The sequence below is a fragment of the Squalius cephalus genome, assembly GCF_949319135.1.
Source record: "Squalius cephalus genome assembly, chromosome: 13".
NCBI classification, from domain to species: domain Eukaryota; kingdom Metazoa; phylum Chordata; class Actinopteri; order Cypriniformes; family Leuciscidae; genus Squalius; species Squalius cephalus.
The window spans coordinates 24,155,226-24,167,050 of NC_137134.1; the positions used below are offsets into that span (position 1 = coordinate 24,155,226).

The 11,825-nt window shown below is 36.8% G+C and overlaps 2 protein-coding genes across 3 annotated transcripts; one reads left to right on the top strand and one right to left on the bottom strand.

The window, feature by feature from the left end:
• Positions 1 to 959: 959 nt before the first annotated feature.
• Positions 960 to 4,763, bottom strand: lsm7 (LSM7 homolog, U6 small nuclear RNA and mRNA degradation associated). Of its 2 annotated transcripts, none has more exons than XM_079889557.1 (4): positions 4,717 to 4,763; positions 4,371 to 4,461; positions 4,196 to 4,267; positions 960 to 1,688 (listed from the first exon to the last, which is right to left on the bottom strand). In XM_079889557.1, the coding sequence occupies exons 1-4, from the start codon at positions 4,720 to 4,722 to the stop codon at positions 1,546 to 1,548; spliced, it is 312 nt and encodes a 103-aa protein (XP_079745683.1). In that variant the 5' UTR covers positions 4,723 to 4,763; the 3' UTR covers positions 960 to 1,545. The 2 variants fall into 2 exon arrangements, with proteins under 2 accessions (XP_079745683.1, XP_079745682.1); XM_079889556.1 differs by having other exon boundaries at positions 4,640 to 4,734.
• A 24-nt stretch (positions 4,764 to 4,787) lies between these two features.
• Positions 4,788 to 11,768, top strand: sass6 (SAS-6 centriolar assembly protein). Its single transcript, XM_079889558.1, has 17 exons — positions 4,788 to 5,160; positions 5,315 to 5,375; positions 5,457 to 5,536; positions 5,657 to 5,761; positions 5,839 to 6,010; positions 6,087 to 6,164; positions 7,205 to 7,324; positions 7,595 to 7,786; positions 7,866 to 8,060; positions 8,140 to 8,229; positions 9,015 to 9,194; positions 9,274 to 9,355; positions 9,526 to 9,644; positions 9,783 to 9,929; positions 10,702 to 10,784; positions 10,870 to 10,964; positions 11,064 to 11,768. The coding sequence occupies exons 1-17, from the start codon at positions 5,096 to 5,098 to the stop codon at positions 11,129 to 11,131; spliced, it is 1,932 nt and encodes a 643-aa protein (XP_079745684.1). The 5' UTR covers positions 4,788 to 5,095; the 3' UTR covers positions 11,132 to 11,768.
• The last annotated feature ends 57 nt before the right edge of the window (positions 11,769 to 11,825 follow it).

An 11,825-nucleotide genomic window follows, 5' to 3' on the forward strand; every position in this document is an offset into this window, starting at 1 on the left:
AAAAGCTTAAACTGCAAATAGTTTCAAATTAGCGACAAACGCTGCAAATTAGCTATTAGCTAAAAGCGAATATGTATATAGAGAGAGAGCAAGTGCTGTGCAATTATGTTATTCTATATTTTCCCAGTAAATGAAAAAAAATTACAAATTGTTTCTTCTTTTTTTTTATGATGTATATATATATTTGTAACTATATAGCTTCTCATTTTTTACATTTACATGTTCATTTAAAAAAAAAATTATTGAATGTGATGTATTTATTTACTGAATATATATTTACATAATTTTTTTTTTTTACATCATAGGTTTATTCTGCTGTGCAAAATGAAATGCAACTTTGCTTACTAGACCACCTCTCCTCAGACTTCTACTGACCTGGAATAGTATTAAGAGTTGGCCCGTCTTCAGACAGCAGCTCCTCTTACAGACCCCTCTAAAGTTAACCATCAGTTAACAGACCCTGAACCACTATAACTGTGTTACCCAATAAAGCCCAGACTTGGGTGCCAGTGCGCACTGATAAAATCTGGAAAGTCCTGCTGTTCAAAAGAGCACCAGCAAAGCAAGACACACAGCCTTTCATTCATAACTGCTAGAAAACCACCATCACAAATGGAGGGACCAACAAAACTCGATTAGCCTCACACGTATTGCGTTAAATATCAGAGTGAAAACTATACTGTAACTAGTGACTATATTGATGTACATACTGTTTCCCACCTAAAGTAAATCTAGAAAGGTTACAGGCAGGTCTTTGTGGCTGTGCTAAGAAGCATGAATAGCTCATCTCAATCTGATAGCCATCAAAAGGGGTGGAAAAACCCTTGTTTCCTCGCAAGATTTTAGGAACTTGCATGATCACCTGTATGTGAAAGTAGTTCTGCTGTTATACCTATTAACAAAATGTATACATTAATTTAACAAAAGTAGGGTGGAAAAATCTCACAAATAGGGAAGGGTCCATGACTGAGTCTTTAATCTAAGGAATTAGTTTTGTAAATGTAAAACAGAGTAGAGGACATCACAAAAGTAAACAAGAATGTTTTCTCAAGGCGTCTTGAAACCGAAGGCCTTCAAAATATTATACAAATGGTGTTCCGTGAAAGCTTGCTGACAATGTCCAACTGTTTGTGTGTGTGTGTACAAAAGCTTTCTGGATAAGTAAAGCTGTGGGATCCACCCTTTGAGGTACAGGCTTAGTCTTTGTTTTTGCTTGAATTAGAAATGGTTAAATCCCAGATGTTTATTATGGTCCAAATGAACGTCAGTAGCAAAACAACACTGAAAGAACCAGGGCAGTATTACGCACCTATTTTCATGAACAGAAAACATGCCTTATAATTCAAAACCATTATTAACACACACACACAAAAAACATGAGTTTCATCAACAAAAACAAAATCAACTAAAACACATTTATCCTGAGTCTAAATACAAAACGTTACATTTTTCATGATTTCAGACCTAACAAAAACTATCCGTTTTTTTTTCCACCAGACATCTACAAAATGCAAGAAAAAAAACAAAAATAAACAAGGCTGAATATTATCCATCCTGTTGTTGAATGAAAGGGTTTGGAATGGCCTCCATCCCGTCCTGTGGACAGATAAGCACGACGGACGTCCCTCGACAAACCACCAGGCCGAGCTGTCTGGTGTCTTCGGTCAGCTTGTACTGATCATCCGGATCTGTTCGGAATCATCAGGATGTGATTAGGCATCATATACAACGATCCTGAATAAAAAGCTTTAAAAAACTCAAATAAAACGCTCTGGTTGAGCAAGGGTTTTCAATCTCTTAGGCTACATTCAGACTGCAGGTAAATGTGGCCCAAATCCGATTTTTTTTGCTCATATGTGACTCAGATCTGTTTTTGTCATGATCTTTCCAATTCTGATTTGGGCCACTAAATCCGATACAGGTCGGATGTTTTGCATCCGGAATTCATGCGACTTTTACGTCACTCTAGAGCAACATTCGTCTCAATTTGGTGCTCATGGGAGTAATTTCAAAGATTTTACATACCTGACGTTATCAAGACAGTTGTGAAAGGTAGCCCGTAAAGGACAGTGATGTGTCAGAGCTCACAAGTATTACAGTAACAGCTCTATATACAAGCAAAACACAAGGGCTTGTATCATAAACTCTGCAAATCTTTTTTCGAATCGTCTTCTTTGTTTTTTATATTGTCTGTGCATAAATGGCTTCTGCAAACTTTTTTTTACGCAAAACTTTTACTTCCGTATGAATTTATAGCTGTATTTTAAGCTTCAGAATACAACTATATATTTTCATGTACAGTAGTTAACATTTGTTATTTACGAATTTTGATGAACTATTTTGATCCACTTGAAATGTTAAAGCTGCAGTCCGTCGTTTTTCCTCTTTGCCGCCACATCTGTTCGAAATCTGCAGTTGCAGTTATTCGCGGATTTATCAACTTTACGTGGGTTGTGCCTCGGCATTACCCTGGTAATCCAGAGTTCTCGCGAGAGCACAAATTGAATTTGCTCAGCGAGTTACTCTGGTGTCGAGTAATGATGCTCATTAAATATACCCCTCGATCTGAGCTGCACCAATCACATCGGGTTATCTGATATAGGCGGGCCAGAGGCGAGCTAAACAGATGACGACAGCGCTGTGACGTCGAAGTCATTAGTAAACATTGCAAGATGGCTATGGATGAATACCAGTTGTTTGAAACTGCTTTGGCCGCTACAATGAACGAGTTAGACTTGGCTTTTTAGCTAAAACAGGAACAGAAGACTGCTGTTTCGCCGACTGGATACGGTAAGAGTATAATCAGAGAATGTCTAATAAAGTTAGCTCCGCTGGTAGCTAAGCGTATGGGTTTATTGTTGTGATTGGTCGTAGTGTTATCCAATTGCGTGCAGTGAGATTTTCAAATGCATGCTTGGTGCCGCCCCTCGAGCTGGCCGATTTTCATTAGTCGACGCCAGACCATTAATCTTTTAGATTTAGGTCTGGATTTCCAGGCTACATCAGCATGGCACAGCGTGGATGAATCCAATGTTTTGAGGATAATGTGCAGCTGTCAGTGTGGAAACTGGCATTCGGAATCACAGATTCTACTTTTTGTAAGTATGACCAACATAAGAATTTTCACCAGAAAATGTAACAGTAACATCCACATAAGTAAAATCCACTTTTGTTCTGACCAACTAAGGGAAATTTAAGGCTGATTAAATCGAACGATCACTTATCATATCACGTCAAAACCGTGCAAATTATACTTTGTTCTCAAATTGTTAATGTTAACAGCATCAGCATTGCGTGACTGTATTTAATGTGTATTAGGGCTACCTGTAGTTCAGTTTCCATTTCTGTGCAGTCTAATTTCTAATTATCATACCTACAAATTAATGTTCCTTAGAACTGGTTCTCTTTGAAATACAAACACAAGTATCTGTAATCAGATGCATATTTATTGCATTATTCAATATTCCGATGCACGAAAAAAAAGCCATCTCTGCGTCCGTTTTGAACCCCTTCACTTTCAAAAGCCCTTCTGATGTTTATCCTTGTTTTCGCATGGGCACGGTTGCGGTCTCTTTTTTTTTCTGTAGCCACTTCGAAGTCTTTTGCATTTTACGACGAGTGAATCTCCAGTTGTCACTGGTGAATGTCTTTTGAATCTTTCTGGATCCGCCATCAAATTGATAAGTTTAATTATATCAAGTGCTGTGGAAAAAGGCTATAAATCTCCACCTCCAACATCCTCACACACAACATAGCCTACTAGCCGAGTCTCTTCTTTATGTGTACAGATGTGACGTAGTGACGCAAAGACATGCTCGAATTTCCCGCGGAAATCCACCAGTGCCACTGGAAAACATTATTACAAGCTTACCGTTTTGAATCGAGCTAAGGCAAGCAGATAGTTTTGAACACTGGCTGGTTATGTACTTGATGTACTATTATTTTGGATAATTTTTAACCCAAAAAAGTTACGGACTGCAGTTTTAACTACTGTATAAAGACCCAATTTATACTATGAAAAATAGTGTGTAAAATATTATTGGGAAAATATTTAGCTTCTATTATGTTACATTATTTATTTAAGTGATTTTTAAAATAATTGTCTTACTTATGTTAATCTAATTTTTTATTATTTATTTTTTACCCAGTTTGAAAACCCCTGAGAAAGAGGACGAAATAAATGAAGAGATTTTACCTCGCATGTATTCAATGGTGCCATCCAACACAAGATTCAACAGCGGGTCGAAGCCTTTTAAGACACCACTTGCTGAAAATAGGAAACAGTGAATGTTAAATGCAATGCAATTTAGTTAAACATAATATATGAATTATTTAAACCATTATTTTATCTTATGAAGCAACTGTCTCACCTTCACGACCTCCTTGGAACTTTACTCTTATATGTTTGTCGATGTATTTCGACAAATCAAAAATACTCTCCTTCTTTTTCTTATCTTTATCCTGAAAATCAAAACCACATATTATATAACAGGCCTGTGTGTAATATAAATCAGACCCAGTGTCTTAGTATGTAGCTTAGCTCCTCAATAATACACAACACATCAAATGTACAATAACGAGCAGGCACTAGTGGGTACAGTTCGAACTTTCAGAGTTCACAAGACATTTATGTGCTTACATGTTTGTTTATAAAAACCATGCGACCATACAAGTGCTTTGTAAAGCGAACGGTGTGGAAACGTTTGCGCTACTCACCGCCATGTTCAAAACTCCTCTACGCCCCGCCCACTCGGCGTTGACGTTTGACGTTTGCCTCTCGACCAATCACAACACGCGCCGGTGAAGTCCAACAGAAAATATTTTTAATTTTATCAGCCTTAAACACCCACAAATATATATCAAACACAACTTCAATAGTATATATTTGTCTTTTACGATTGTTAAAAAATAAATATGCTGAAATACGATAATACGCGTGATTAGGTTGAGGCGCTCAGCACATCCGGTGAGAAACGGACAAACGCGGGAGCGAAGCGCGAAAAAACAAATGACTCGTTCAACAACTTAAAAACACGAAAAAACTGCGATTTTTTAATGATTATTATCGCTTTTTGTGTTATTACATGAACTCAAAATGACGGAACTACTTTTTAACAAGAGGTTACAGGTGCAGGTGAAGAATAGAGAGACCGATGAGAGGTAATTCTGATTGTGTATGTATTTGAACATAATAAGACCTAAATGAGTGTTTGGGTTTATTTGTCTTTGACTGTCATGCATGTTACAGTATTTTGTTTTTGGAGACTATTAAGGGTCTAAATGTGTTTATGTATCATGCTGTTTTAAATTACAGACGTTCAGTCATTCGCATAAGTATTGAACTGCAGCTATTATCAAATCCTGTCCATAGGAAGGTGAGGAATTATCATTTATACATCATTACTTATGAATGTAAAGCATTTGGTCTTATGTCTTTCTGTTTGTTTTATCAACAGGATTTGATTGTACGGTTGACGGATGATACTGATCTTTACTTTTTATACAATCTTGTGATATCAGAGGAGGATTTTCAGAGGTATAGTGATCTGATCTGATCTTTTTATAAAATAATGATCCATATTTATTGTCAGCACAGTAATATCTGACTCAATGTGAGATTTTCAGTGTAATAATCATTATTTGCTTTCCTTCGCAGCTTAAAAGTACAACAAGGGCTTTTAATAGACTTCACATCATTCCCACAGAAATTCATAGACTTGCTTGAGCAGTGCATCTCTGAACAGGACAGAGAAAACCCACGGTGAGAGATTATCTGAATATTATCTCTCATAAATCTTTCCTTAATGTGTATGGGTTGTAAGAACTGTTTCTTTTCAGGTTCCTGTTGCAGCTCACGTCAGCTTCATCGGCGTTCGACCACGGTCCTTCAAACCTTAATATTGTGGAGACAAACGCTTTTAAACACCTCACACATCTCTCTCTGAAACTGCTCCCAGGATCTGATACGGATATTAAGAAGTATCTGGCCACTTGTCTGTCTACTGTAAAGGTACAACTCATCATCATGGACTATGTCTATATCCTGCTTGCTTGGATGAATGCAGCTTAAATATATCTGTTTTCAGGAGGAAAAGCAACAGTTGGAACAGAAGTTGAGAAAAACTGAGGAAGATCTGACAAGACAGCTAAATTATGCACAGCAAGTAAGTCAAATTCAAGATGGTTTCTCTAAAATTAATTAATATATGTATTATTTATAATATAACCACCAAATTGTTATAAATTGAGCAAAACCTCACAGGTTTGATAATTGTCAGTATCACCAAATAATTTAATATTTAAAAATGAATTGCACAACTACTATAAGTATATCCAACCTTACCCGGATAAATATAGTACACTCACTTTAAGCGGTGTGTACTAGATAAAATCTCAACTGCTTGATTGTTATATTGCCAAAAAAACGTAAACCGTTATCACCCAGCTTGATTGTTATATATTTAGTCAAAAAACGTAAACTATATTATCACCCTTTTTGTCAAAAACCGTATACTATATGATCGCCTATACTATATATCACCTATTTTGTCATAAAGCGTAAAATATATTATCGCCCACCTTGATTTGTTATATTTAGTCAAAAAACATAAACTGTATATCACCTATTTTGTCTAAAAAACACAAACTGTATTATCTCCTATTTTGTCAAAAAACATAAACTGAGCTAAACAAAAAACATAAGCTAAGTTTTTTTGATGAAAAGGGTAAATATATAAACTATATTATCGGCCAGCTTGATTTTAATATTTCGTCAAAAAGCGTAAACTATATTATCACCCTTTTTGTCAAAAAATGTAAACTATATTATCAGTCGGCTTGATTGTTATATATATATCGTCAAAAATGTAAACTGTATTATTGCCCAGCAATATATAAAAACTTGGATATATAGTATATCCTACTTTACCTGCATATATACAGTATATTCACATAAAACAGCACATATAACAAATCTCAGATGCTTGACTTTTATTTTGTTGCAAATGAAGTGTCAAAATGTCGCATGAAGATATTAAGAAATTATAGAGATCATCAATATGATTTTCTGTATAGCTGCTGTATATACATGTGTATATAGTATTAGTATTAATTATATTATAATAATGTATTAACCATTTTGATTTTATAGTAATTATATTGATTCATTTCAATATTTATTACGTAATTATGATTTTTCCTCCAGACCCTGTCTGAGAAAAGTCGAGAGTTGGACAAACTGCGGTCTGAATGGACGTCCCAAACGACGTCTCTGTCCAGCAGACACATGCAGGATCTCACAGCTGAGCGTGAAAATGCTCTGGAGGTGATCTGACATGGGCGGTTCACTTGAGAGTTTCTTGATATGGGGGAAAACATTTCAATAAGTTACAAAAGTAAAAAAAAAAAAAAAAAAAAAAAAGTACTGTATATAAAATGCTTGAACATGGAGTAAAACTTTGTGTAGATATATTAATAGTATAGATATAGTAATGTAAAGTCCAGTGTCTATCAGAAAGCTAAAAACTTGTATATTTATTTCTAATTTGATCTCTTCAAAGAAGAGACTGATGTTATTTTTTCCTTGTGTTAATAGACACAAGCGCGTCTGCAGCAGCAGAACGAACAGCTGCGACAGGAACTTGAGTCGTCTCATCACAGAAGCACCCAGCAGCTCCAAACCAAAGTCTCTGAGCTGGAAACGACCAACCGGGAGCTCACCGACAAGAAATACAAGAGCGACTCCACCATTCGAGACCTCAAAGCCAAACTGGCTAGTCTGGAAGAGGTGCGATATTTATTTAGAAGGATATGGTCTGACAGTCACAAGGAAATCTGATTGCATAACTAATGTGGTGTTTGTCCAGGAGTGTCAGAGGTCAAAGCAGCAGGTTCTGTCGCTGAGGAGGGAGAACAGCAGCCTCGACACCGAATGCCACGAGAGAGAGCGTCTGGTCAACCAGCTGCAGACGCGAGTGGCCGTCGTAGAGCAGGAGATCAAAGATAAAGACCAGCTCGTGATGCGGACCAGAGAGGTGCTGGAAGCCACACAGCAGCAGAAGGTCAGCAGATGAAATCTGACATGAACGGATCCTTACATTCATTCATTTTATATTTAATTAGTTTTTTTTTGTTTGCTAGAACTCTGTTGAAGGAAATGCAGAAAGCAAGCAACTTCAGATCGGCAAGCTGGAGGCCACGGTAAAATCCCTATCGGAGGAGCTCATCAAGGTTTGCGCGTCTGAATTTAACTGAATTACTCACACCAGGGTTTCTGCGGGTGCTACAAAAAGTCTTACACAAAATTACTACCTTAAAAAGGTCTTAAATCAGAGCTGAAAGTCTTAAATTCATAAAGTCATGGCATGAAAGGTTGCATACTTTGCACACACAAAAAAAGAGAATATCTTCCTAGTATTTTTGTCCCGTTTTCAAATGCAAATATTTAAACAACTTTAAATCAAGATACACTTGAGATGCAAACGTAAACGTAATGAAGTCTTGAAAAACTGGACAAAATAAAGTGAGTTTGTTTAAAACAAGAACAAATATCTGTCAATGAGTTATCAAAACTTAATTTTTCTGAGCCCATTGGCAATTATTTGTTCTCACTTAATTTTGATCAGTTTCACAGAAAACAAGACTTCATGTTTTGTCCTTTTGTATCTCTAGTAAATGCATCTTGATTTAAGAATCTTAGACCGAAATACTGAGGAAGAACATCTTTTTTGCAATGCGATCAGAAGATACATTAAAAGAGAGTGCCTTATTCAGAGCTATTCAAGCTACTTTTTTGTAAAATGAATTAAAAAGTAATTAATATCAAACTCAAATTCAAACTCTTAAGTGTTGCTAATACTTGTGTTGCCATGTGTTTCTCATTTAGAGAACGTGTCGACATATTGTGTTCCATTCAGTTTATTACTTACATTTTCTTTACTTGGTCTTAAAAAGGTCTCAAATGTACCTGCAGAAACCCTGTATACAGTCGGATTAATCCTGAATTCCCACTGCAGGCGAACGGCATCATCAAGAAGCTCCAGGGGGATCTGAAGGCTCTGGTGGGGAAGATCAAGGTGAAGAACACAGTGACTGTGTCTCAAGAAAAGATCCTGCAGGAAACTACGGAGAAACTGCAACGGGAGCAGCGAGAACTGCAGGACGCCCAACAGCGGCTCCGACAGAAAGAGGAAGAGGTACCGTACCAACCCCACATGTGCTGCCAACACACGTCCCAGAACATTTCTGTTCACCAGCAGTCTTTGTTGTTTTCAGGCAACACGATTAAAGGAGCAACTGGAAGCTACAGTTCAGAAACTGGACGAGAGCAGGGAAGTGTTAAAAACCAATGAGAACGGTTAGTTCAAAATATATATATGTATTATTTTCAATGTATGTATTTTACATTTATTTATCTATTTTATTAAGTTTATTATTATTTTATTATTTTAATGGAATATAATTTATTATATACTATAGAATTTTCAGTGTATTTTTCTGCTTTCGTATCCCTATGCATTCATGTAGTAATAACTTGGCTGAACAAGCAGCTGAATGAGAACCAGCTCTCTCGGAAGCAGGAAAGTTTGGGAATGTTCGAGACGCCCGCAGCAGGGCTGAGAACAGGAAGTGTGTCTCACAATATGGTAATCACACATCACTGAAAATGTAGCATAAATTCCACCAAACAGGTTTTTTGTCTGCTTGATGTAGCTGGAAATCATACAGTAACCATCGGTTTGCATGTCAGATTGGACTGATGTAGCCGTTCTTCTCTTCTCTAGCTTGATAGCAAAGGTTTCCCCTCGTCTTTGGGACAGGGTTTCCCCATCACCTCTACGATAAACTCCAAATATCCTCTCCCTCTTTCCTGTGTGAGCTCAGGGACTCGCTCTGTCCTGGCACTGCACAATCAGACGTCTGGACCAAAGGCAGGCCTCGTCTCCTCTTCTCTCTCATACCATCTTTTCCTTCATGCATCTCCTGGTTTTCTGCGGTTTGCTTGTCTCTATTAGAGTCTCTGTTCACTAGTGGTGCAACGGATCATCATTGATCCGTGATCCGTTCGGATCAATTAATGTGTCCTGTTATTGACATAATGCGCGTCATTGACAAAATGCGCAACCAGATGTTCGAATAGTTCGAATATGTGTTTTTTTAGAGGGAATATTCGAACGTCATTTTTGAGCAATTTTGACAGCCCTATATGACAGTGGAAACACATCAAGCATTGGTCCATGTTTAAAGGAAGGAGATATGCCTTTTTATGTTGCACTTTAAGTTGTTTTTCATTAATTATGTTAAAAAGAAGATATTATGCCTTGTGCACTTTAAGTTGATTTTATATATTTTAATTTAATAATTTAAAAGTGTTGTTAAACAAAAAATTTTTTTTTTTTTGCTGATCCGAAAAATGATCCGATCCGTGACTCTGATCCGAGAAACGATCCGAACCGTGAGTTTTTTGATCCGTTGCACCCCTACTGTTCACACTTAACACAAGTCTGATTTGTTTGTGTTTTGCATCTGTTTGTTGTAGTCAAAATAGTGTTTTATCTGCATGGGTTGCTACAATAATGATGTTAGCAAGTAGCGCATATTTATTTTAACTTTGTTTTCAGCGGCAGTCGCTAGTTATAAATGTCTGAGAAAACCATGTTGAATTCTTTTTTCAAATAAATAATGTTCTAAACTAAATTTTAGGTCCAGTTTAACCCTATGAGTGGCAAACCTTCAGCAGCAGAAGTGAGTCCCTCTACACTCGCCCAGCCTTCCAATAAAGAGAAGTGAGTTCCTCTTTAATTCATTTACTTCCTGATCTCTAAAACTTAAAAATACCTTGTGTCTGAGCTGCATCTCTGATCTGAACAGCGGAGAACCTGTAGGTCTGGACTCCAAGTACTTTGAGAGACGAGACGACAGCATTCCTCTCCGCGGTCTCCTACCCAGCATGCATCTAAATAGAGGCAAGCGACAAAATGTTTTTACCCAGTTATTCCTAATTGCTAAACTTTTGAGGAGATTTAATAAATGTTATATTTGATATAAATGCCTTCTACCTGCAGAAGTCCCTAAGCCTTTGAACACGGCTGGAGCAAAACCGGCCGCAGCGTCTGCGTATTTCCCAGGATGACGAACAGCACGTTTATATGGACCTCTATTCATCACTACAGTTTGTGTGTGAAAGCCACTACTAAGATGCTAAGGCATTACAAAGTATCCATGCAGATGGTGGTCTTGTTTGTTTCAAATATTTTCAGTAATTTATTAAAACAGATTTATTTTTAAAAACATTTCTCTGTTTAGATTCCTTGAATGATAACCCTAAACATAGTTTGACAAATTGGTCCTATGATGGTGCTGTTTTTGGCCCTTTAAGTCTATGGTGCCTAAAAACCTCTTTTCAGTGTCTTAAACTTGTTTGTGCCATACATGAACTGTCTCTGAAAGAATGAACTCACCTTTTGCCAAACAGTCAGAGAGCTGCCGTTTTGTATTCTCAAATTGTGCTATTCATTCAATTCAATTGGCTTTTTTATTGAAGGTATAAAGATTTAAAGTACTTGATTGGTTGACGACAGACTGACTCTGGTTTGCTGTGTAAAGCTGTATATATATATATATATATCATTGTGTGTACATTTATATTATTGTATTTATGGTTTAATATAGTGAACTTTGTAATCTGTTTATCATGGATTGCAGTTTGGCTGCTTGTTCATCAGTAGCGAAATTTTAGGACAAGTGAATAAATTCTAATATGCAGTTTGAAAAATTGTTTGTCTTTTTACTATGGAACTGAAGTATAAAAACAGACAACATCGCAC